The following is a 25941-nucleotide window of genomic DNA, read 5'->3' as shown; positions in this document are numbered from 1 at the left end:
GACCAAATATTGTTTATACATGAAGGTATACATTGGCTTACATGAAGGGAATTTAAGAAGTTAAGCTGAACTACAGATGCCTGGACTTTACCCATTTTGTCCCAAAGATGACATGAGCAGTTGCTCTAATGAATTGAACAGAAACATGTGAATGATGTTTAACTGAACTAGAAACACAAAGGATTTTTCAAATGTAGCCTACTGTCCACAACAGGAAAGTCACTCAGTATTTCAAGTGAATTAGAAACTTTCCTCCCCAAGCAACAGATCTTCCAAACCACCCAAGCCTTCAGTTGACATACGATTCACAAAAAGTCACATCAATGTTAAACCCGTAAGATTATCACTGTTATTTCTGCTTTGCAATTCCCCCCTCAGTTTTCAAACAAGGGCATTATTTTTTTTCAGGATTCTGTTCACAGTTATAACAGCTACCCAAAAATACATTGCATTCAATTACTATAACCATCGTAGCTATCAATATTGAAAGCTAAAGCTTAAAAAATACCAAGTATTACAAAACTTGTGATGGAACAACATCAATTGGCAACACTGATATAATTTAATACTAGCAAAAAAAAAAAACCAGCAGCAAAAACCCTCACGAGTATCAAGAATTGCATTTGGAAGAATGGGAAACTTCAAACAACAAAGCTGGCGCTCTGTTTGCACGTGTGTAGTTATTCACAAGGGTATATACCCATACATACAGACGCACATACATGGAAACACACCTGGTACAGAGAGGGAATGGCTTTTAGCTGCTGCAACATGGAATCAAGGTCCCAGCAACAGGTCTTCTGTTGGCAGCCGTCTTGAGACAACTTTGTGATGCTGAGAAATCACTTACAAACCTCACTGTACTGCAGCCTTCTGCCCGTACAATACAGACATAAAGTGCTAGCCAGTAACGGCTACTGCACAGTGCGGGTGCTCTGTGACAGCTGTGAGGTACCCAAGTGTGAGGTACGCGCCAGCTGCCATCGAGAGCCTGGAGGCACATTGACCTCCACGGCAGCCGCAGGCACCAGGGCTGGCCAGGCATGGGGGCAGCAGGGAGAGGCTCCCTGCTACAGGGAGGGGCTCCCCTCGCCCTCCCTCGCCCCTCAGCCTGGAGCAGCAGGCAGCCCTGGCAGGCCCTGTTGTGCAAGGGGCCATGTCCACCTCAGCCAGAGCAGGTCTAGCAAATTGTCACCAGCTGTGCCCAGTAAAGCTCTTTCACACACCCAGCATCTCCCTAAAGCATTTCGCCTCTCTCCTCTGCCAACACGCGAGTTTTTCTCCTCTTTTTTAAATACAGTTAAAGCCATACAACCTAAGGAAACGCCAACGCTCGTTCTTAAGCAGCATCCACAAGCCTATCCACCATCTTGAATACGGGCAGCACGCCACCATCTTGGGTGAGGCTGAGGCTCTTCCTTTTCCACTCACCCATAAAGCCCCAGGGACTGCAGAGCAGGGAGGGAAGGTTTATTGATCCACTCCTTTGCCCTCACCCAAAATGGCCGCTGGCGCATCCGATCCTTCTTAAGCCGGGCGTCGCGCCGGCGCGTTGCAGCGGTCGCTCTGGCCGCGCTCTATGGTTCGGGTCGGCGGGGCTGCAGGAAGCGGAGGCTCCCGGGCGTCCCATTCAAAGCGCGTCCATGCGGCTGTGCTGCTGCGCGCCCCGGGCAGGTACCGCCGGCAGGGGACGGAGGGGGGCTGCCGGGCTGGGGGGTTGAAGGGGCGCCGGGGCTGTCCCGGGGCGGGCTGAGGCGCAGCCCGCCTGCGGGGTCTGTCGGGGGAAGGTGTGGCGGGGGGCCGCGGTGCGGGCCTGGCGGGCAGGAGCCCCTGTGGCGAGCCGCGCTGCACCGCCCCTCAGGGAGCCGTCGGCTGCCCGGCCTGAGCCCCGCGGGCTGCGCTGGGCCGCCCGCGCTCGGAAGCGCGCCTGAGGAGCGGGGTGCGGGCAGTGGTGTAGGGCGGGAAGCGACTCCCCCGTCGGCCTGGCAGGGGTGCGGCCGGGCCGCTACGGGCGGGTCCCAGCTAAAGGCCTCGCGTTACCCACACGTGGGGGAAGAAGAACGGAGGTTTGTTTTGGTTTTGGCAGTTCCTTTCCCTAACTGGGTGCTCAGTGAGGGGGAGACCAGTTAGTGCATGGGTCTCGCTGGGGGAGGCAGGTGCAAGATTGGGAGACCCAGCGTCTATTGCAGAAGGGTGCATTGTCCTGCTTTGGCTGCCAGGCTAGTCTGTCATGGCAGCCTTTGCAGTTAGCAGGAGAAATGCTGTCAAAGAACTTTCCATTGCTCTTGCTGCTTTATTTGTTTGAAGTGCTGCATGAATTAGCAACAATGTTGTTCTGGCTTCTTGTTTTTCCACGTTTTCTCCTGGAATCTGGTTGTGATAGAAAGGAAGAGACTTTTACCCCCAAAATGAGAAGCTTCTCGAAGAGTTCAGATTCCTGTTGTTGTGCAAGTCTCCACATGACAGTTCTTCCTTGCAGTTTTTTAAAATGTGTATATTGCTCTTCCTGTGAGAAAAAGACTATGTTGTTACCCTGGATACCTTTTATAGTCTAGATTAAGACTTGGTAAATCCTGACAAATGCTAGGAAGGGCTCTTGAGGGCTAGTGTCGGAGTCAGCAATGATTTTAAATTCTTACTTATCTTTTTTTTGTCCAGTGAGGTTTCATGAGTCAGACTGGGCTGTTGGGAGTTTTGTCTAAAGATGTACATGTTGGTTGAAAACCGCACAAGTTCCCATCTTCATCTGAAGAGGTCACCTGGCATCCGATCTTGGTCTCTCTTTGTTGGTAAGACCATAATATTCCTTAGTTTATCTCAGAGCTTGTTTTAAGGGAAGAGGGTCACAGAATAAATTCCTGGAAGAGCCTCTAACAAGAGATGCCTGTCTTTCAGGCACTTTTATTTCAAGAAGAGGAATCATCATGCTTTGAACTGCTCCTTTAGCGTAGCCACTAAATGAGTCTGAAGTCTTCTCCTCAGCACAGTAGTTTCACTGAGACTGATAATTTTTCAGTCTGTCATCTGCAGAACCTCAGAGGCTCATGGACAGAATTTTAAGGGAGTCCTGAAAGATGAAGAAAAGAAAGTTTATTCTATGCTATATAGCAATATAAATGTGAAGGTTCTGAAGGGGATGCATACTTACATTGAAAAACATCTAGGTTTTCAGAAACGGAAAAATCTGCAGTGGAGCGATGCTGGGGTTAGATCTTGCGTGTGGTTGACAGTGAACTCTTAACGGCACTGTGTGTATGAAATGGGAAGTCATACAGGATGTTCTGAAAGGCGTCTGTTTTTAAATGCTACTGAATATGCAGAAAAAAATGGAGCGGGTACTTCTTAGGACCATACTGAGAGAGCTGATGGGGAAAGTGTGGCATATCCTGCTTTCCAGCTGACTAGAACCCATTGCAGTAACACTACAACATTGTCATTGCTTTCAGTGATGTCTTGTCAAACTCTCATTGAGACAGGATCTGCGCAGTTGCAGTGGCGCTCTGGGGCATGAGGCACTTTTCCACTGCTTCCTCATCAATGGGAGAAAGGAGCTGGCAGGTTCTGACAACTTTATTGCAGACGTTTTCTTTTGGCTCCACAAGAGCACTTAGAGGGGAAAAATAACTGCTGTAGTGTTTATGTTAGCATGCTGAAAGTTGTACTGTGCTCGAGAGGAAGTATGGTGTAATGGGTAGAGTGAGAGTCCCTCTGAAGTTCTGTTCCCGATTCTGTCATGACCTTTTATTTCTGACCTCAGCCCCTGTGTTTTTTAGTGTCTTTGCAGAATGGGAGGTTTTTATACTGAGTTCACAGAAAAATAACTGACTCTTTCATATAGTGATCAATGTTGCAATCACATTTGTCTCTTTTGAAAAGTGATGAACTTGTGAATATTTATATGTTTTTAATCAGGAAATTTTAGATAGTTTGAGCTGCTTGTTTGTCCTAATTCTCTCCCTTCTTATCCTAGGAATAGCCTCCATAGGTGTGGCTGCTGCTTATTATAGTGCAGGTAATGGCCTATCATTTTTTTGAAGAATTGCTTATTTCCTGTTGATCTGTTTTTCATGCTGATGACTCCTCTGCAGCTTCTGTCTGGCCTTACAAAGGCAATATAGGTACCTATCACACTTTGTGGTGTGAATATTAAAACCCAATGATAATTGTTGCCTGTGTATGACTTACCGTGTCAGTCATGCTTAATGCTCTATTTCTTACTCAGCCTTCCTTTCCATTTGCAAGAGTATTTTTAATAATGATATTTAGTACTCTGTGGCATTTTGTACTTTCAGTGTTTTTTATAACTGTGATTAGCTGGTCCTCACAGCTCTCCTGGGAAGAGGTATAATGATTGTTTGCCACCATAATGAAATGATTACCTTGCCTTTGATGGAAGTGCTCTGTTTCTCTGGAAACTGTTAAATCATCACTGGCAGAGATTACTCATAAGAACACCTTTAGAGAACAGACAGCTACTGCTGCCTCTTCCCCCCCCGCAATAGAGCAGATGGTACCAAATGCCAGGTATCCTTCCATCTATGGAATTTTTCCTGAAGGTTGTCCTGTGATTCTCTTGCTGCATCCTATTAATATCAAATTTTAAAACTTAATAGTGTATAGGAATATACTACCGATGTAATCAATGTATTTTTATTTTAAGAGCAAAGTCTGGTGAAAGCTGCTTGAGACACCAGCTATATCAGCCTTTTTTCTTAAGACATTGCAACAAAGTTTTCTAAAACAATACTGAGCACAGTTCTACTCTGCTTTCAGTAAAAGTCTGAGCAAGCAAATTGCTTAGGCTGCTATATGTAAACATTTCCAGGACATAAAATGCAAATATTTGTTTGTCAAGAGGGCTAACTACTTCCTTTTATGAAGAAACATGTTTGCTTCAGTGAATTTCCATTGTCCCTTACTTACCCTTGTCCTCTGCAGCACAAATATTTGGTGGTTGAGAGCAGGTTGAGAGTTTTGTGGATGCCTTTTAAGATGCCTTTGCTTTTAGGGAAGAGAAAGATGCGTAGTGATGTTACAACCTTGCCAATAATACATATGTGTATTATTCTGCATGGTTTGGAGCCCAGTGTAGATGGAGTCTTTGAAAAATGTGAAGAGTTTCTGTATTTTTATCCTGGGAGAGAGCTGCAAAATAGCTTGCATTACAATTAAAGGCAAAAATGTTGCATCAGAGAAACCTTTTTTCCTATTGTCGCCTTTAAAAGGAGCATGTTGCTTTTCAAACTAACTGCTTGAATACCAAAGAAAGAAAAAAAAACCCTAAACTTGTGCATTTTTTTTGCATTCTTCAGACAGCTTGGCATGGAAGCTCTTCTATATGGCCGGGTGTTTCTTTGTGGCAGCACAGAATCTGGAGCAGTGGGAGGTAAGATGCTGAATTCTGGAAATGAGGTCGTGCTAGTTTAGAAACAGTTGGCAGATGCTGATTCCAGCAGCCCTGTGCACTTCAGCCCCATGCGCTTGCTTAGTCCAAACAGACAAGTTATGCTTTTGGTTTTGAGGAAACCCTTTGGGGTTGCTACACTAGGACTAGAACTAGGGTAATAATTCTTTCACTACACAAGCATGAAAACGTGAAGCTAAGGGGAGACTTGTCCTGAACTGTTCTGTGGCCTTTTCTCCCTCTTATATAAAAGAGGGAGAGAGAATAGCACATTCAGCTGCTGCAACATGATTTTGTACTTAACTGTGCCAGCTAATGACAGAACGACCATTAAATAGGGTAGCTCCAACCTTCCGGGCCACTCAGCCATTTTCCACTGGGAAGAGAGTGGTGTTTGTGAAGCTGGCTTATAATCTTGTGGATGTCGATTTGTTGGGAGTTGGACTGAGAACAATAACCTGTTATATAGGCTTGTCACTTTAGTGACCTAAGTTGTTAGAGTAAGCGACTCACACGAGACATCTTCTTTTCATTGACTGTCAGGGGTATTTTAAATCTAGTATAAGCCTGGCCCATATGGCTTAACAGTGCAATTTTGGTGGAGTTGGTGACTGTTAGTGAAAAGTGTAACTAGAACCTATGATCGCTGTATAGTTATACTGTAGGCCAAATGCATACATCAAGTGAAAATTACAGGAACTCCAGGTTAGTGTTCAAATTTGATTCCAGGCAAAGTTTTTATTACATAAAGAACATGGCAAGAAGGGCAGTGAAACCAGCTTTAACTTCCTGCTAGAAGTAACACAGGAGGTATGGTAAAGTCTCGCTTAAAGCCAAGAGCAAGATTGTGATTTTCACAGTCTAATAATAGAGGAATGTCTCTAAAATAGCTATGTATTTTTTTTTTGTGTTACCAAGATTATTTTCCCATATAACTATTTTTATTTTACTTTGAAGCATAGCTACTGATGGTGTTTTTAAGAATCTTGATTTTTATTTTTCAATTTTACAGGAAGCTGTATTTGATAAGAACAAGGGAACAGTCTGCCTAAAAACATTCAATCTTTACAAAAAAATACTGACCTTCTCAAAAGGAGGCAATGAACAAGGTGAGAAAGCAGTATCTGTGGTAGCAAATGTGGTGGGCAGACAGAAGAAATGCATACATGCCCATTTAATAAGCTGCTCTGGAGTTCTGTACTCAAATTAGTCACATCTGTTTCCAGATCTATTTTGTTCCCAAGCAGCAGATATAATAATCTGCCTCTCAGGACCCAAATGTTTTCTCAGGTTAGAGTGCTGAATGCATCTTGTTTAGTTATTTTAATCCAAAGTAACTGGGCTTACACATTGCTTTCTATAATAGTCTTAGCTATTCCCTTGGGATGTTAATGTGCATGTTTACATTTCCCTTGGCTAGCCTGCTTTGCAGGTGGGACTGGTGGAAAAACTTAAATTTTTGGATCCAGGAGTTGAGATTTCTATAACCTAATCTGGTTTTGGTAGCACGCAAGTCTTTAGGTATCATATGCAAGCAAGCATGTTATATCTTGCAGATATATCATATGCATTTAAAACAGCATATTCAGTAGGCTCAGCTTAATGCAGTGTCTCGTTTCTTTTGAGCTTCCTGTTGGAGTAACAGAAGTTGAAGTATAGTATGTGACTTGGCTGAGTCACTGTGAGACAGGAGCTCCATTGCGAACTAAAGTAGGATCCTCTTCAGTGTCAGATTTTTTTATTCTACTTGCTAGTCTAAATCAAACCAACTGTCAATACACTTAGAAAACTGACAAAATTTGGAATGTCCTTAAGTTGAATTGGTTTTTAAATAGTTCATTTTGGAGATGTAAGATAAGATGTGGAGAGAAGGATGTTTAATATTTCTGAACTTTTCTTTGGGGTATGTTTATATGTTGGGGAGCTGAGCACATCTCTTCCTGAAAGGTTATTTGGTAATACCTCTTTCAAGTACTGTTAATGTGGGGATGCAGAGATCAGCAGATGCTCTGAACAGTTAAATCTTTCAGTATTTGTTCAATCTCAGTAAACTTAACACCTGTTTACCTGCTCTGTACAGAAAAAAAGTTAAAACTGTCATTAAAGTAAGTGGGAAACATAAGTAATAAACTAATGGTCCCCAGTTCCTCGGAGGCAGTGTATCTTGTTCATTAGGGCCTCTACCAGCTAGTATGTGCTGTAGTCTCTCCTTGTTTGTTTTGCCTGAATAGCTCAGCAATTGTTTTCTATTGCAGGACTGCCCCGTTGTATGGGATCAGAGTAGTAGTACCCAAGAGCGTAGTACCCAGCCATGCAGGTCACAAGTAGCAGTGTTGAGTTTACTGTAATGCTAATAGACTACTTTGTTTTCCACATCTGTTTACAGTAGTGGCTCTACTGAATGAGATCCGAGATGTGAATGTGGAAGAGGAGACTGTGCGGTATTTTGGGAAGGGTTACCTGGTTGTGCTACGATTTGTCACTGGATTTTCACACCCACTGACTCAGAGTGCAGTGTTGGGCTGTAGAAGGTGCAGTGTGGACTTTTTTTAATTAGAATGTGTAAGGTGGGAAATAACAATCACATGGGTCAGCAATTGTCAACTATTGTCATCTTAGCTCCTCATACTTGCTGATATGACCTTGTGTTATTCAGTTTAACTTTTTTAAACCCTTTAATGCTTTCAGTTGCAGACATTTGGGTAACACCATCTCCCATCAGGAGACTGATCATATTTAGATATCCAAGATTCCTTTAATCCTGCATGTCTGCTGTAGTTACCTTCACTAGCTCAGCTGTGCAATGGCAGAGGGGATTAACTCTATTTTGCAAACATTCAGTGTATTTATCAGTGAATAGGATTTATTTTAAGCATCGATAATAAGGAATCTTGCAGCAGGGACTGTGGGAAAGGGGTTGATTTGTTCTGATGTGGAAGTAATGGCTTGGCTTGATATGCCTTTACAAGTGGGATGCTGCCAGTCATACTCTATGCCATATGTTGACTGGCCCTTCAAGCAGTTATTCTCAAGAATTAGCATGCCTGTTCTTGTCTTGTCAACACCACAGTTCCGCTAACTCTTACATTGTTTTTTCTTTTCCACAGTGATGTGGAAGCAGTTGCCAAACTCATTACTAGTTTTCTGGAACTGGACAGAGTAGAGAGCCAACAAGATCTCTCTCAGAGCAGCGAAACAGAGGCTAGCGATGCAGATGAACCACAGGATAGATATTAATAGTCATCATGAGCTGAAGAAAGCAGAGGCTTTCAAACATCTGGAAAATATGGATTGTTCTTCAGAAAAAGAAATCCCTCACAGTCTTGATCTGGGCATTTCTCTACATGTGTGTTTACAGTGGGAGGAATCTGTCTTAGGGCACCTTTTTTAGTGCTAAACTGCTTCAAGATCCATGCTCACGGTATTGCTGTTGTAGAGTCCAAAGCAAATTCTGTTTTATTTGCTCCTTTGACTTAGTTCCTGCATGTGGGCATTGCTGGCTTTTGAACTTTGTCAGCTCATCAAACTTGTCTAGGAATAGTTATTTATTAATGAATTGGTTTGAAATCATTTATTGCTTTTGTATTAATGAAGTGGAGATACAGATGTAAACTTCCACTTATTGCAAACATCTGCTGCAGGTACAGTATATGAAATGTAGAAGAGCTGAATTTGTAGCTCATAACACAATGCTTTGAGGTTTTTCTTGAAATGTTGTAAATGACTGAATATATTGCTAAATTGGTTTTAAGCAGCTTAATATATGCAATTAGGTGATGCAGGATAGTGGCACTTTTATATTCTCTACTACTGACTTGCCATTAGATATCAGTAGGAGTCAAAGTTGGAGTGACTGTCTTGGAGTGGGAAACATCAGGCTGATCAACTTGTTACGTTGTCTTCTCTTGGACTTGCCAAGGAGCCATAAATAGTAAACAAAATGATCACATTGATGATTCAACATCTCTGGGATGTTCTAGCTTAGTCCTGTTCTGCTTAACTTCTGGGCATAGACTGCCCCAAGACAGAATAACCTTTTTCTAGACCTCAACATTTACTATTTTAACTGTGTATTTAGAAAGGAAGAAAAGCACATCTGTCAAACAACATGGCAGCCTGGATTTGTTTAGTATTTCCTCACTTGAAATGATACCAAAGTGCTAAATAATAACTTAATTTTTTTAAGATAGCTGGGATAGATCCAATGTTTGACTTGCACCCATGTTTTACTCCAGGTGTATGTAGTGTCCTCTGTTCTGACCAATGGTTTCACAAATAGTTAAAATATGAATTTTCCAAGATATCTTTTGAAGTAAAAGCTACCTCTGTTAGTCAACATGTTCTGTCTAGAACTAAAACTTCATCATGCCTACATCAACATGTCAGGACGAAAAAGTTGTAAGGAGCTGAAAGTTCCTTCAACATGTGAAAACTGCTTGTATTAAAGTTCACTGGGTTTTGTTTAGGACTTGTATGATGGTAAGACCTGAATTAGAAAATATTTACACAGTTACTTCTAGGAGATCTCTATGGGGTACAAGGTAACTGTGTGGTCTGCTTTCACATTTGGCCAGCAGCAAATGTCTTCTGGCAGCAGCTTCTTCAGGACTTAAAAGAACCTGCATCCTTCTTTCAAAGCACTACCTCTACAGAAGAGAAAGCTCTGAAAAGATTTCAGCAGAAGCTCTGTCCTGTTGTGTGTTCCAGCTATATGGAACCTAAACACATGCTTATCTGACCAAAGAACAAGTTGTACCAAGAGTTCACTTCCAGCCATGTAGACCCAGTATGTGAGCTGTGAGACAAAGATGCTCTTACTGTCGGTTTGAAAGGGTAATCAAACTGTAACAGGGAGATAGCTGTTGATGCAGCTTGACTGCAGCTCAGAAGTGGGTGTATGACTTAAATAAGAAAAGAAACTTGTAATCACATCAGGTATCAAAGCAGACCTCTGCCAATAGACGTGCTTGTGAAGTCCTCCGAGTTGGTGAGCTCATTGTGTGGGGTTCAATCGCTACCCCATTATCACTGGAATGGGGAAGCTGCTATGTATGAATGTGGGAAATTAGATTGCAGGCAATTAGCTAAATTTGGCCTTTATTCTGAAGCACAGCTGTAAGCTAAGAATAATCATCAAACCGGTTTAAAAAAAAAAATTGCAGGATGTAACACTTTGGAGAGATCTTCATTTAAATCCACTCTAATATATACCCTAGGTAACACTCATTTTGGAGAGAGGAAAATGAGATTGGGAATTTGGAGAACTCTCCTGCCCCCCTCCCCCCCCCCATGTGAATGTCAAGTGTTCCAAGGACTTCCAGTAAGAAATACTGAAAAACACCTAGAGTATTTAATGATATAATGTAAGCAAAGGGGCTCAACCCGCAGATAACTGCTGCTTTGTAGCAAGGATATGCAGAGGGAGGATATGGTACGGATGTGCATTGCACTTAATATTCTGAGCGCACAGATTTGACCATGGATGGAATGGACAAAACTGCCTGCATTCAGTCTTAACTATGCTGGGTTTCTTTTGTATTTCCATGGGAGCTAACATGCCGTGGAAGATACAAACCATGGTGTGGTTTTCTAGTTAAAAATCAGCTTTAGAAAGGTATGTCTATTGATCTAAGCCTACATTGCATTGTGTGCCCTGCTTCTGCTGAGCTCTTTTGTGCTTCTAGCTTGCTGTACATTCTTGATGTTAGTAATGTATATATTTATGGACTATGCAATATCGTTACACAAAGACTAAAACAATGTAAGGAAAATTGGAATCCCCAGAAAGAGGAATGACCTATAATAAGATATAACAGCTTGAAATACGTTCTGTGGAGTAAGTTGCATTTTGAGTTGATGTCCAATGATCATCTCTTTAAAGATGTTCTATAGTGTCCCCCTCACACATCGGTATCCTACTGATGGTAGGCTGGAATGGGATGACTGCTGGCATGCACTCTGTGTAGGAGGAATATTTTCACTCCTCAGCCTTTCACTTGGAACAGCTGGTGTAACCCTCTCTTGTACTATGTCCATTTTGCATTTGGCAGCTCTGTTGCCATACAAACTAGTACAGATTCAAATGAGAACCTGAGTTCCGTAGACTGAGCTATTGTGAAGGCTGACTGAGTACAAATTCTTCAAACGCTGTGGGTTCTGCCTGTGGGCTGTACATCAGGCACTGCTCGCTTGATATGTACAACTGGGAGCTTACTGTGATACTGACCTACAGGGCAGGTAAAGAATGATGCAACTTGGCACTTGGCTGCTGTACATGAATGTGCATCACAGGCTGATGTGTATTTCTCTTGATCTATGTTTTGAGCTTACTGTCTTCAAAACTGTTTGTCTTTTGGAAGACATGTCCAGATGTTCATGTTTTGCAGTAACTGTGTACATGGAAAATTAACTTGCAAATTGCCGTTAACGTGGATTTGATTATGGCAAAGTCTGCAGACTCTTCAGTGATGCGATGCAGCTTGAAGGAACTGTTTAGAACAGCAGGTGCTAACTCAGGACAGGTTCTGTTTTTCCCTCTTTCCACTAGCCCCCTCTCTGATGCTCTTTTCCTGACGCTTTTTGCCATTTTGCTGAAGGCTTTTTTTGATAGTTTTCCTCACTTCTCTTGGGTCTAGCATATCAAAAGGCCCAGTAAACATAGCCTTATGTGTGCCTGATCTAAAGTGGCTTGTACTAAAAGGAATGATGTGAAAAACTAGTTTTGGTTAGGAAATTAGATACTCCTAGAGGAGATGTATTTGTTAAGTTTTTTGCACCTCAGGCTGTCTAGTAACTTGAGCCTAGACAGCTGTAGTTTGACTTACAAATGATTTAAAAAATCTGCATAAAAGATCTTAAGTTAGATCTAACCCCTTGCTCCATAAGGCCAACACTTTCTATTGTGTCTGTTAATATAACTGTATGATAAGTGCCATTTGGCAAATGCATCAGCTTAAACTTGAGTAGCACGTTTGAAGTTACTTGCATGTGTGCGGTTGGATGGGATCATGGCCTTAGCTGTCATACTGAACAAAAGCTAAACTGCATGTTGTACAAAGGGAGAAAGTTGCATTATCTAAGCTATAATCTAATATTCTGATATGTCACAAAATGAGATATTCCAGTTACTAGGACCAATTGTGTGTGTCTCAAAGAAAATCGAAGTCTTCATACTGTATAGCTGAGATCTGACTCTTATGCTGTATTTATGAAGTTACACAGATCCAAAACCTAAGCTGGCTTACATAGTAAAGAGTGCTAGTTCTGACACTGTAGTAGATTGCTGAGAGGCAAAAATACTTCTGGAAAATGTTTAGAAATTGCTTTTCTACTTTAAAATTGCAAGCAGAATTTCAGCAAGGCCTTGTATATTGTCTTTTTTTTTTTTTAAAAAAGTCCATTGATAAAATCAACTTTGATAACTTGTTTTGTGTCCCTGCAGTCTTTTATATTGTTTTTAATTAAAATGTATTAAAATATTAATGGCTATATTACCACTTGGCACAGACCTATTGAAGGAGTTAAAGCGGGGAGGACAGAGTAGAGGAAGTCCAAATACCTAGCTCCTTACTGACCCAGCTTTCAATATCATATAAGCTGATACAACCAACTCTCCACTGGTGAATATATTTGCATTTTTTCCTCTTTAAACCAAACCAACATGCCACATGCAAAACAAAGGCAAGTTTCCACAAACATTTTGAATATCAAATGATTTATTAAAGTAAAATAAATTAAGATCTTGTTTAGTTCAAGGTATGTGACTCTTGTAATTAAGGTATACATAGCAATTGATTCTTTTTGGCTAAAAATCTGCATGTGGACCTAACTCCTGTAGCTCTCATTACATAAGTTTGATTTATCTTATGCTGTACTTCTTGTACTTTCTGTATCTAGAGCTATACTCTTTATAACAGATTGTTCCAAGAAAATTTCAATACCTGTGCTTCCAAAATAAGACTTTCAAGAAAGCAATAAATTAAGCAAACAAGTAAAGAATATTTTGAATATTCATGGTAGTGTACTTAACTCCCAGACTTTGGCATTTTTCCCTTGTGGTGATGATCTTAATGCTCCAGTTAAGTCCACAAAATATATTGCTATACATTATTAAAAGTTCAACCTTAAAGTAGAATAAACCAGCACTTTTCCCTCATTCAGTAGACTTTAGTCATGCTTCAAATGTGGATGAACCTGCAGTCTCAGGTTTTACATAGCGAAGTAGATGTGTTAAAGTGACTGGGATGGTGCTTTTCTGTGGGGATGAAACTAAGCTTAGATGATGCTTTGGTAAAATGTCAAAAGCCCAATGTGTTAAGGCACTTTTCCCTCAAAGTCCAAGTGTCACCTTTGCTATTGGCAACAAGCCCCTTTTCTATAGCTCCCTCTTGCTCTGTACTGTCGTGGTACATGTTCTTCCATGCATCGGCTGTAACCTAGTGAGCATCTAGACAGTGGTTCCTTGCTCAGAGTTCTGCAAAAAGTTGGATGTTTATTTCCTGATCTCAAGCTAATCAAAGCTGGATTTAGGACATATGGTTTTATGTATTTCAAAGACTGAGAAAGTCCAAAACAAAATTAAACAAATCAACTGCTATATGCTGTGGAAGGACTTGTCCTGATGGAAAGGTAGGATACATCTCTGAACATACCTGAAAGAGGAATGAGTCACAGTACAGACCATAAGGACCTCAAGCATGTTTAAAGTATCCTAAATCTGTCTTTTTATGGAAATTGCAGAGGGAGGACATGTTGGCTACTGACTAGACTAGAACTTGTGGAACTTTTCCAGGTTATTGTAATTACTACAAATACTGAATTTGGAAGGAAACTGGGTTTTTCTCCTGCCTTGTAATATAGCCGAGTTCTGACTCACTCCTGCATTCTGTTTCGTGAGGGGAGCAAATCTGACTTACAGGGCAGGTGATTTAACTCTTAAGATGACAAACTAGCTATATGACTAGTTGCAGATTTCCACTAGCCATCTTTTCCCATGGAATAAGACAGACTAATTGAAATGCCCCTAATTTTGTGCTTTTATTGCTTTATCTAAATCATCCACCACTTCCTGCAGCTTCTGTAGGCTGGGGTGGACGTTCTCCTCCATCCACTCCTCTACAGTACACTTGTGGAAAACTTGCTCCATAGCTGCTTGGAGGTCTTGCACCACAGCATTCCACTGGGAGAGAAGACTAAGCAGAAATCAGAAGGAAGAAACAATCACATTTGCAGCTGAGCTCTGCCTCAAGGGAGAGCTAGCTTACTGGGCCTTTTAAAGGGAGTACAGTCCTTAAAATGAGTTTACAGGAAAAGAAGCATCTATTACAAGAGCTCAAAGGACTTGTTTTTGTGCAGATGGCAAAAGGTTGATGCTGTTTCTGTTTAAGTACCATTAATCTTGGCACTTTTCTTATGCAATGACTTTAAAGTACAGAAATGTGAGCTCAGAAAAGCACTATACACATTTTAAGTGTAACTGAAACCCACTGTGAGACTTTGTGGGAATTTCATTCTGTTTTTTATCAGCAAGAGTGGATGCAGTTAGATGTTCACCTTATCACAGCAAAAACATGTATAAATTAGCCATTTAGCATGAATCAGCCATCTTTAGGACAACTTCTGAAAAGCACATACAGTGACAGGAAGCAGGGTAAAGGGGGCTGGTTTTATTCCAAGCCCTGCCTGGAACCTGGCCCACAGTGGGCTCCTACACTGAGGTTAACTGCTGTGAGATGCAGCATGTCTGTATAGGAGTAACTGCATGTACAAGGAAGAGTTTTTTGGAAACCAATTTTGTACTTGTATTCAAAGAATTTGTTCAACAGAAGGCAAAGATATACATGTTCTTCTGTTTAAACCATATTATGAATACTTCATATTGCTTGATTTCCACTGATGCTTCTGAAATAATTTTAGAAAGAGGCAAGGACTCAGAACTGTATGTTGGGCACTTGAGTGCCCAAAATATGACAGACTTTATTTCCCCTATAATTCAAAATAAGTGGTGTTACCTTACTGCATCTGGATGAAAGTGATGCATTATTATAGGATGAATAATCTTCCTTTTTCTGTGGTAGGGACTGAACCAGCCTGTGACATATCTGAAAATGAATGTTAGTATGAGCAGTCTTCGAAACAGCAGACACATATGTGTTTGCAGGCTGACAGGGAGGTGATAGGGCTTTAGCTGAACTTCTCCTGCATAAATAGAGATAATGCTTAAGGAGTAAGTAAATTTAATTCTATGTATCTTTGGAACTAGCTTGTAAAAGACTGTTCCTGGCAGATGAGAATAACTGATCATCTGTTGCAACTCAAGTTTCATTTCAAGCTCCTTTTCTTGGTAACCATACCATTAAAAAAAATTTCATTTTTACTTTAAATAACAGTGAGATTTAATTCAGGAAAGAACTTTATTCTTGAAATGAGGCAGCACATACTGTTTAGGAATTCTGCTGAAACACTTTACATTTGGATCTAAGTATTATGCTCTGCTGAGGTGTCAATATATAGGGATGTGATGCCTGAAATGCAGAGCTTGATGTTGAAATCACTTTGCTGGAGTTATGTCCCATTTTGAGATGATACAGCCCCCACACTCCTGCAGACAGCCAGAGAATCAACATAAACCTTATTACCTGTTCCTTTCAAGAAGTTCATCCACTGATGACTTGAGGTAGAAACTAACTTGCGTCACAAGTGTAAGGATATTGCTCCCAGGAAAGGTCCCCAGACTTGTGCTGTCCAAAGAGGATCCGTTAGTTTCTGAACTTACCACGCAATGAGAAGCATCTGAATCCCACAGCTGGAATTTTACCTCATGAAAGTTTCAGTTTCCAGGTTGGACATTCCCAGGAGTTTTTCCACGTTTTCTTTAATCTTTTCAGAATAGCCACCTGGCAGAAGACAGTGGGCATAAGTAAAAGGAGCCTAAATAACCAAAAGGTTCTTAAAGAGGGTTTTTCTGGAGTATGCTGCATTGGCCTAGTAGTTCTCCTTGGATGAAGATTTTTTTAAAAGGTAAAATGGAAATAGAATAAGGAAAAAGACTTGGGGGTGGGAAGAGTACATTGTCTTTCACACAATTGTCTTGTGCTAGGTAAAGCACTTCCTAGCTATGAGCTTTCCGTTCAGGGTGCTGAATATTTTTAGTGCCTTAGTTAAAAATGGGTAGGTTGCATTTTTTTTATTTTGAAAGTAAGAAATGCAGAAAGACAAAAATAAAAATTCTATTGGCAACTGCCTGTGAAGAAACCAGAAACTACAGGAAGTTTTTTCCAGACAGTGTACTACCTAGATCAATTTTAAGAAAACTGATCAGTTAAAACAACTTTTACCTGTAAACAAGATCTAAATCTAAACAAAATCAGTCTCATTGATACACCAGTAGTGTTTCAAATCAGTTTCAAAAGCAATTCAGCTTCTCAAATTTTTTTTAGTGTAAACATGAAGAAGTTTGTGACCATTTACGGGTTAAAACATAATAAATGATTAGTATACTATGGCTATTTTTAAATACTTAGGCCAGGAGGCTTCTCTACTCCTGTATTGCAAACATTCAAGAGGTATAAGTTATTGTTCATAATTCAGACTGTGATCAGATAGTCAAACCACCTCAAAATATAATAAGCCTGTGCCAACCTTAGGGCAAGGTCACTTCACTCTTGTGCTAGGCATTAGCTGAGAGAGAATAAAGTTCTCATTGTACCATTCTTTAGTGCCTGCAGACATACAGCCAATGATGGAATTGCCACAGGGAGAAGCTCACACAAAACAGAGAAGTGATCATACCTAAATAAGAAAACATTCATTAATTAGACGTTTTACTGTTAGAACATACTAAACAAGTGGGAAGTCTTAATATTTCAATCGCTAAAATTCAAAGAGCTTTAGAGACATCACTTTCTGACTCAGAGAAGGGACCTTCTGTCTCTGAAATGCTAAGTATTCCTGTTTTACTAGTAAGAACAGACACAAACCAAATTGCTTTCTCAAGCCAAATTAGGGTCAGAAATTGGAATTCATCGCTCTCATATTCCCTGTTGCATAAAAACCTCCTGCCTGTTGCATAAAAACTTTTACTCCTTCATTACACTAACAAACTCTTCTGTCTTATGCAACTTCATTCTATTTGAATTCACGTTAGACAGTCAGATGTACACCGTGTATTGTGTTAACTATGCTGTCTATAAGCAGTCCAAGGTGGCACAAAGTACATTCAAGCCTTCAAATCCAATCTGCTATTGTTGGTGTCTGTCAAAACAATTGCTCCGGCTGATAAATGCTGTAGCAGTTGACTGGAACTCTGAAATCCACCCTTCACAGTCAGTTGGGCGAGGCCCAGCAGTAACCAACAGGAAGGACTGCAGGGTTGCAAAGTTCCTTTCTAAATCCCCAGCCTCCTTGTACCTCTTAGGGAGTTTTTGGGTGGAAGTTTGGTTCCATGTGATCCTCGGAACCATTTAAAAAGATGTTCCTTACCTTTGCCAGCCGGTCAGCGCGATACCTTCAAGGACATCAGCAGGGCTATTGCTTGCCACTTTCAGCCATTGAAGGTGGTTTTTTAAATGGTGTCCAATAAGCGTTAGAGACTGATTCACTCCTGTAGCTCCTTTAAAAGCACTAGCAAACCACACCTTGGAGAAGCCACATCTACGATACTTCTCTATAAGAAGCACTGAAATAAGACACAAAAGAACACTTACAGGACAAGTTTTTCTCCATTTTCAGCATTGACTGTAATGCTCCAATTAACAGGAACCCAGGTCCAGTTACAACAGGCTGCTGAGCCTTGCCCCGTCAAGTTTTGAGCGTCAGCAAGGATGGGAGATTTGACATCCTCTCTGAGCAACCCGTTTCGGCGACTGCCCTCCTATTTTCATGTGCCCAGTTACTATATTCCATTCCCTTGAATTGCTAAATTGCTTCAGTGCTAAGAACCATGGGCATGTAACGAGCATGCGCAACATCTGACAACTGATTCTTCTTTCAGCAAAGAAATATTAGTATGCATGTTAGATGCCTGATTGGAGCCTTTAGGAGTTTTTCCTTTGAATTCTATAGATGTATGAAGCCTTAAAGCTTCTTTTGTAGAGCTGTTCAATACAGAGCTATCTGCTCCCGCTGGTTTTAATGCGAGGAGAGTTTATGTAACAGTGCTTGTGAAAAACCTCTCAATCTCCCATCAGCGATTCCATAGCCCTGTTGAAAAGAATTAAGCAGCAGACAATGCAAGTCCTTCATAGGAGAAGCATAAATAGAAAAAGAAAATAAATAATAGCAACTATTATGTGAAATCAAACAAGGACTATGTTTATGCTACTAAAGCAACAAAAAGCAATTTAACAAAAATAGAATTTTTTGGTGTCCAACTAAGGTATGTTTTAATCATACGGTTTTGTTTTGGCTATTTTGCTTAACAGGTAACAGAGCTCTTTGCTTCTAAGCAGCTCAGCAGAGAAGTACAAACCTTTGCCCTCCACGTCGAGGTCTGCTGCATAGTCCCAGATCATTGGCTGCACAAGCTGTGGGACCCCAGACTCTGAAAAGAACAGAGTTCTTCTAAGTAATGAAAAACAACCAGTTAAAAGTGAGAACTAAGTACATATTATTGGTGCAGTTAACATGACTAGAACTATGGCTTGTCACTAGAATTCTTCATTTACAGTTGAAGTGCCCATGGGCATTTTCAGCCTGGCCAGGGCTTTGAATACGAGGGTTCACATGCCAGGGGCCACTAAGTCCTTAGACAGCTTGAAACCACTAATATGGATCAGCAGTGACAACTCATCAGAGATCCCATTCATTCCAAGCCCATCTCATTCCTAGTCCCTTGAATCTATCAGTATACCTGCTGGGTTGAACTGGTGGAGCTGCGAACTGTACATGCAAGGTTTCAGCTAAATTCAAAGGAAGTATTTACCCTTTAAGTTAGAGATTGTCTGAGCTGTGTTTGCACAGAACTTAGCTTTTCAAGATGCCTTTAAAGTACAAATAAAGATACAGGTTTAGCTTCAAATACCTTTATAATCAACTTCCTGACTAGTTTTAAACATGAGAAACCAACCCCTAGAGAAACTGCAGTAAATTATACAGAAATTCAGTATTTTAACTGCATGCCATTTTAGTTTGTTTAGTCTGTGATTGCCTGTGGCAGTACAGTGCACTTAGCTAGATGCTGTGCTGCTCTTGTGGAAACTGCATGGGTCCTATCAGCATTTTTTTGGATGATTTCCCACTATTAAAGCCATGAATAGGTCAGTCACTGCTGGAGGAGTTCTTCATGGTATTGTCTAAATGTGTTTAGAGCAGACACATAAGGTGGCTCTGAAAATGCTGGAACTGTGTCTATGCTAGGACTACTCAAATTTTAGCAGTGGTTTCATAGTTTTCAACAAACAAGACTCGTGACGTCAAGGTCTTGGAGCTATCCCACAATTCAGTATCAGAGTTCCTCATGATGTGCACTGTGATCACCTATAATGTCAAAGACACTCACAGGGTCACAGCTTCTCCGGGTGAGTCTGCACCACGGGAACCAGATGCTGCACAGAGCAACAACTGACATTAAATGGTGGTGAAAGGCATAGAAATTTAGGCTGAGTCCACAAATGCTAATAGACTTTTTTAATGTGTAAAGAAAGTAGAATTGATGGCAACCACTGCATGATGACTGTTTTGTTTGTCACTGTGTACTACCTGATGGAAAACTAAAGTATATGTGTCGAGACTTGCCCAGCCATACAGAAAGTCCGTGACATAGCCAAGGACTAAGTGTCTCTACTCTCTAGTCTAACGGATCATATCTCAACTATTCTCAGATTTCTTGTTTTCCTTATTTTATTCTGCCAACAAATCTGTTTTAAGTGGTTGTGTAAACTTCTTTGTATGCTACAAAATACGACTCACCCCATCATTGGTCACACACCTGCCAATGTTTCCTCACTTATCCCTCTGAGCATATCATCCCACACGATGGGCGTCACAGTGGGGTAAGATGAAGTCACACAACTTGCTACTGCTTTTATGTGGGATAAGCACAGCTTCTCTGGAGTGTTGTCTTGTTGCTGCAGCCACTGCTTTGACTCCTCTCCTTCGCCGAGGTAGTAGACCTGAAACATCAAACAAATAATCTTGACTTCTTTTATAGGAATAGGAGGCGCAAGTTTGACACAGTGTCATGAAATCATACAATATTCAAAACGTATTGCAAAGATATGACACACTGAGTGGACATATTTAAAAGCACCTCTCAGTGATGAAGACACTGCAAGCATTTCTATCAGTCTGCAGGAGACTGTGGCCCTGACTAAATGCATCACGTAAGGGAATTTTCCTATAGGAACCGAAATACCTAAAGAATAATTAAAGCATGCTGTATTTGTCTCTGGAAGGTTTGTCCTTGGAAGTAGCTCTCACCAGTTTTACTCAGTTCAAATCTAGCAACCCGTAAGGTCCTGAATTATATAAAATGAGGTTCCTGTCTTGGGGAAGGAGATCATTTGTACGTGAATCTAGAAGTGACCTGGGGGCCTGTCCAGGAGTGGCCCCAGCATATTTGGTCCTATGCAGAGAGTAGACTTGGGCCTGTTAAGCTGGATATGCATTTAAACTCTTTGTTGTTTTAGAGCAGGTTTTATCTAAAACACGTTTATTCTACATAAATAGTATTTTGCTTTATAAAAGCTTGCAGGTCCCTATCTAACCTTGCCATTTGTTCCCACACAACAGGATTAAAAATGCTAAACTAGTATCAGTACAGTTAAGGTGATCACAATGAATTTCAGGGATCTGCATGCCACAGGGTTGGTTTTAAGAAATGCTGAGAAAGGAGAAAACTCAGGGTTCTCCTTGAGGAGACAAACTACCAAGAGAAAAAAAAAAACACTTCCCACCACAAAAGGGCTTACATTGAATAAGTTGGCCAGAACAATGAGCCAACATCTTACATCAAAACTCCCGTGATTCTTAATGAATACCTGCAATTGATATCTCACTTTAAATACTCATTTGACCTAAAATCAAATGCTGAGTTAGCTTTAAGAAACTGCTTTCAATACTTTCCATATTCCACTCAGATTAATAGAAATTACATCCCGTGCTACTGGAATCATTTATTGTCAAAATGACTTTTCTACACTGGCTTGAATTGGTGTTTTCTGTCCCCAAAATCCTACCCAAACGTGGCCTGGGCACCACTGAAAGGCAGAACCCTCGGCCTTCACCATCATTCCTCACAAAAAAAATATTCCTGGCTCAAAAGAAGTCCCACCTCATCACATCCGATGTGAAACCATTTTAAGTCTTCGTGCAGTGCCATGACCTGGTCAATCATGGCTTTGACCAGTGCCCGTGACTCCTCCTTGTGTGGGTTGAGGGCGTTGGGAAACGCCTTCACCTCCCGGAGATGAGCAAATTCTTTGTGCTTCAGCACAAACTGCAAGAGAAAGGAAAGCTTGGGGAACAACCGCAAAATGGAGGGGACAGCAGCGTCCTCCTGTGTCACCAGGGGTCTGCTAACAGCTGTCCTGCTAAAACCTGGGTTTTGGCCGTGTGTGAGCACAGAGGACAGCACGAGGCCTTGTGCCGGGGTGGCACAGGCAGGAGGGGCACGGCTGCTGCGCCACAGAGCCGTGAGGGTCTCCAACCGCAAAGTGCCTCATGGGGTGAGGGAAACGGGGCGGTCAGTGCAGTGCCACCCTGCTGTCCGGACCGTGCAGCTGACGGGAGCTGGATAACCGGAGCACCAGGAGTTACGGCGGAGACTTCCCAACAAAGCCACCCCCTCACCGCCGGAGCTGTTCGCCCCGCTCGCCCGACCCAGCGTTCCCAGGCGTCGAAAGCGCAACGACGCCCGCTCGGCGCTCACCTCCATGTGCCCGAAGGTCTGCACCAGCGGCACCGCCTCCAGCCCCTGCGCCCGCGCCTGGCTCAGCACCGCCCGCACCTCCCCGGGGCTGCGGGGGGAGAGCGGGACGTCAGGGCCCGGGCCGGCTTGCGGCCCCCCCGGGCCCTCCCCGGGCGGTACCTGTAGGCGTGCGGGGCCCGCAGCGGCTCCAGCGGCCCCGCGTAGGGGAAGGTGTCCTCGTACTCCAGCAGCAGCCCGGTAGCACCCAGGGCGCGGAGCAGCGGCAGCACCTGAGGGGGCGGGAGGGGACAGCGGGCGGGTGGGGCCGGGTCAGGTCGGGCCGGGCCGGGCCAGGCCAGGCCAGAGAGCCCTCCCTGCCCCCTCCTTACCTCCGCCAGGTAGGAGGCGCGGGGCGGGGCGCCCTTCAGGTCCAGGTGCACCAGCCGCCGCCGCGGGCCGCCCGCCTCCATGCTCGCCTCCATGCCCGCCGCATGCCGCCACTCCGCCCTCGATTGCTTCTGACTGCGCGCTCGAGGCTGGCCGCGGCACCGCCGGTCCGCATCGATTGCTTTGGCCTGCCGCTGCGGTATCCCGGCATAAGGCGCTTGCCCGCGTCCCTCTGACCCGGCATCTCGGTGCTGCCCAGCTGCCGCCCCTCGGTCCCGGTGAGGCCCCTCTGCTGCTCCCACCTCGGCTCTGTAATGGAGTGCTCCTGCCGGTTTTTCTGAAGCGTTTCTGCTCGGTGGCCGATTGCTTTCCCCTGGCAGGCGGGAGAGGCGGGCCGAGCTCATCGCTCTGTCTCGGCGGGCGCGATGGCTCCGCAGCGGCGGGCGGCGCCGCGCGGCCCCGAGAGCGGCGGGACAGCGGCTGGGCCGGACCGCGGGGGCCGCCGCCCCCACAGCAGGTACCCGGCGGGGGCTGGGGCTGGGGCGGGGGCTGTGGTTAGCGGCTGGCACCTCCCGCCGGCAGCGGCGGCCGCTGTCCCCGGGGATGGCGGTGCCCGGGCCCGGCGGGCTGAGGGGAGGGGCCTGCGGCAGCGCCGCCGGCTCTTGTGGGAGCTCCTGTCGGAAGGCGGCCTGACACCTGCGAGCATGAAAGAGGGGTAGAAATTGCGTGTGTTTGTATGTGTATACTCAAAACGAGGGGTACCGGCCCCGGCCCTTGATCGGGTCTCCCCGGTGTCGGGCGGGTAGCGGCCAAAGCGGTTCCTCACCGGCTTGGGAGCGTGTCGTTAGTGTCGTTAGCTTACGTGGGGCTGTCGCTGTGCTCCCTCCGTAGTGCCAAGAAGAGCAGAGGCCAGCAAGAATCACGGTGGCCGTGGCTGAAGGCAGCGTTCCTCCTCTCCTCTGCTGCCGTTGGCGGCCTCCTGAGCTGGAGCTACCTGAGCGCCGAGGATGGGGTCACAGAGGTGCTGGCTCATCACAGTGAGAGCCTGCAGGACAAGTTCATTGAGATCCCCTGCTCTGAGGACTATGACAGCCACAAAAGATTTGAAGGTATTTGGGTAGTATTGTCTGAAGCGGGATGAAGCAGTCTTCAGAGGACCATAACAGGCTGACTGCTGTCTAAGTCTGTTAAACCAAACGTGTACTGCAAAACTCCTGTGTTTCTAGCAAACACCGGGTCACTGTGCATATTGTTTAAATCCCCAAACATTCATGCCTCTTGGGCCAGCCCAGAAGTTGTTGCGTCAGAGAGGTTTTTCTGTCATTCCTACATAATTCTCTTCTGAAACTACTTTGCTTAGACTGTGTGAAATAAACCTTTTGCTAAATCTGTTTCTAGTGTCTTTTCATACTCTGACTCCTGTGGTGAGTTTGTTATTGGTAAATACCATACAGGGTTTGGAATGGAACTGATTTAGGATATTGTCTGTGCTGCTAGCATGCGGTAATGGTACAAATGCCATCTTCTGATACACCTGCTTTGAGATGTGTGTGCAGGCAGCTTTTGATGCTGCCTGCAAAGCATTCCTCCTCTGTCTTTATGTCTTTCAGCTGAGACTGTTTTCTGTCAAATTGGTATTTGTCTCCCCTGGCATTTATTTATTTGGAGTGTTGATGTTGGATCTTCTAGAAAAGTGGAAGATTTTAATCTTCTCTAATGAAGAGCAGTGAGAAAATTGCAGTTTGCATGGATAAGCTATGCTGATGTTCTTTTTCAGATTTGCAAAGTGTATCTTGATGAACATTGTGAGCTGGTACTGCTGCCAGAGAGCAGCTCTGCTCTTGCTTTTTGTCAGCCTACCTGTATGTGTAGCTGTGTGTTGACTGATAAGCTATTGCATCTAAAAAAAAATAATTCTGAGTTAGTTTTTAGCCAAATCAGTTGCCTTATCTGGTTTGTTATGTGGCTGACAAAACACTTGCTGACACAAAGCTGGAGGCAGTGCGGAGGCTGGGAGAAGCTGCTTGGAGGGGAGGAAGAAAGAAGGTGATCAAAGGGCTGGAGAACCTGCCCTGTGAGGAAAGACTGAAGGAGTTAAGTCTCTTCTCCTGGAGAAGAGAAGGCTCGAGGGGACCACATCGTGGTATTCCAGTACTTAAAGGGCAGCTACAAAGAGGATGGAGGCGCTCTCTTCACAAGGAGCCACATGGAGAAGACAAGGGGCAATGAGTACAAGTTGCGCTGGGCAAGGTTTCATCCTGATATGAGAAATGTGATATGAGAAATATGATATCTCATCTTGATATGAGAATTTAATCTCTCTTTTACAGAGAGAACAGGCAATCACTGGAACAACCTCCCCAGGGATGTAGTAGAGCCCCTGTGACTGGAGGCTTTCAAGATGCGATTGGACGGGGTGTTAGATAATCTCATCTAGGTTCCCTTTCCCATGAAAGACTGGACCGGGTGATCTTTCGAGGTCCCTTCCAACCTGAGCTGTTCTATGATTCTATGATTTCTAACTTTCTTCCAGTGCCAATTCTGGTAGAAAGTGTTCATCAAACTGCAGCCTGGATGTGGTGCTCCAAAGATGTAGAGATAATTTCCCCTTCCCTCTTCAGGTGGCTGGTCCTGGTGCTGTTGGTCGAAAGGCTTGTAACATAAACCAAAAGTTTATGTGTAGTCTGTGGTCAGATAGTTTTTCCTCAGTGCTGCTTTTGTAGCATCTTGTTTGGTAGGGTTTTGAATCATCCCAAATGTTATTGAGGCCAAGAAAACTGCTGTCAGGAAGCTACCAGCAAGAGAACTTCCTCAGTAGGGGGATTTTTTTGGCTGAGCACATGAAAACATATGTTCTGTTTTTAACTTTTTGTAGTTACTACAAGGAGAAACTGTTTCTGGCTTTATTTGCGTAGTGCCAAGGCCAGAGAAAACTGTGCAGCCAGTGTTGCCACAGATTTGGTAGTTATGACTGAACTAAGGCTAAAACTGTCTGCGTTCTGCTGCTAGGGCTTTTGTTTACCAAAAGAAAGCCCCCAAACCAACAAAACCTTACTCTTCCCTTCCCTGGTTTGCAAGAGGGATTTTCTGAGCTGTGGACTTGTGGTCTTGGCAACCCCATCAGTTATTTCCCTGATAAGGAAGGCAGGAACTTCAGGGTTATTTCTGCCCAGGAAGAGGAATGAATGTGTTCTCTATTCTTGTGATGTCATGGGGAGCAAGCTCTGCAAATGAAGTGTGACCTCTCTTGGCATCGTATGAGAATGATTGACATGGCTGGCATCAGCACAGGAGGAGCAAAGGG

At 43.4% G+C, this 25941-nt stretch overlaps 3 protein-coding genes across 10 annotated transcripts in view; 2 read left to right on the top strand and 1 right to left on the bottom strand.

The window, feature by feature from the left end:
- Positions 1-1471: 1471 nt before the first annotated feature.
- On the top strand, positions 1472-9872 carry CYBC1 (cytochrome b-245 chaperone 1). Of its 2 annotated transcripts, none has more exons than XM_072881493.1 (7): positions 1472-1674; positions 2659-2789; positions 3971-4012; positions 5313-5386; positions 6417-6513; positions 7791-7935; positions 8512-9872. In XM_072881493.1, exons 2-7 carry the CDS (start codon positions 2705-2707, stop codon positions 8639-8641), a joined length of 573 nt encoding a protein of 190 aa, XP_072737594.1. In that variant the 5' UTR covers positions 1472-1674; positions 2659-2704; the 3' UTR covers positions 8642-9872. The 2 variants fall into 2 exon arrangements, with proteins under 2 accessions (XP_072737594.1, XP_072737595.1); XM_072881494.1 differs by lacking the exon at positions 1472-1674 and adding an exon at positions 1922-2066.
- A 3235-nt stretch (positions 9873-13107) lies between these two features.
- On the bottom strand, positions 13108-23041 carry HEXD (hexosaminidase D). 5 transcript variants are annotated; one of them, XM_072881485.1, is made up of 12 exons: positions 22640-23041; positions 22431-22540; positions 22272-22359; positions 21675-21839; positions 20331-20514; positions 18873-18944; positions 17885-18080; positions 17112-17194; positions 16221-16299; positions 16042-16143; positions 15415-15504; positions 13108-14595 (listed from the first exon to the last, which is right to left on the bottom strand). In XM_072881485.1, exons 1-12 carry the CDS (start codon positions 23039-23041, stop codon positions 14427-14429), a joined length of 1740 nt encoding a protein of 579 aa, XP_072737586.1. In that variant the 3' UTR covers positions 13108-14426. The 5 variants fall into 5 exon arrangements, with proteins under 5 accessions (XP_072737586.1, XP_072737585.1, XP_072737587.1 ...); XM_072881484.1 differs by having other exon boundaries at positions 22431-23041; XM_072881486.1 differs by having other exon boundaries at positions 13108-14055; positions 22431-23041.
- Positions 23022-25941, top strand: part of OGFOD3 (2-oxoglutarate and iron dependent oxygenase domain containing 3) — a 49302-nt gene continuing 46382 nt past the window's right edge. For all 3 annotated transcript variants that reach the window (XM_072881491.1, XM_072881492.1, XM_072881490.1), the window contains exons 1-2: positions 23022-23154; positions 23529-23746. In XM_072881491.1, coding sequence (XP_072737592.1) covers positions 23063-23154; positions 23529-23746 — 310 coding nt within the window. In that variant the 5' untranslated portion in view covers positions 23022-23062. The remainder of the gene's footprint in view (positions 23155-23528; positions 23747-25941) is intronic.

This window comes from Ciconia boyciana, chromosome 16, assembly GCF_034638445.1.
Source record: "Ciconia boyciana chromosome 16, ASM3463844v1, whole genome shotgun sequence".
NCBI classification, from domain to species: Eukaryota; Metazoa; Chordata; class Aves; order Ciconiiformes; family Ciconiidae; genus Ciconia; species Ciconia boyciana.
Note: the sequence above shows the minus strand (reverse complement) of the source record. Positions and strands in the feature narration are given on the sequence as shown.

Bases quoted from the DNA above. Each gene is read 5' to 3' on its own strand.
- CYBC1 (XM_072881493.1), top strand. From the start codon at position 2,705: ATGTACATGTTGGTTGAAAACCGCACAAGTTCCCATCTTCATCTGAAG. The intron at 4,013-5,312 runs GTAATGGCCTAT...TGCATTCTTCAG, and splicing joins TGCTGCTTATTATAGTGCAG to ACAGCTTGGCATGGAAGCTC. The intron at 6,514-7,790 runs GTGAGAAAGCAG...ATCTGTTTACAG, and splicing joins AAAAGGAGGCAATGAACAAG to TAGTGGCTCTACTGAATGAG.
- HEXD (XM_072881484.1), bottom strand. From the start codon at position 23,041: ATGAGCTCGGCCCGCCTCTCCCGCCTGCCAGGGGAAAGCAATCGGCCA. The intron at 20,515-21,674 runs GTGGGACTTCTT...TTGATGTTTCAG, and splicing joins TTCACATCGGATGTGATGAG to GTCTACTACCTCGGCGAAGG. The intron at 18,081-18,872 runs GTTTGTACTTCT...GTCTTATTTCAG, and splicing joins CCTCGACGTGGAGGGCAAAG to TGCTTCTTATAGAGAAGTAT.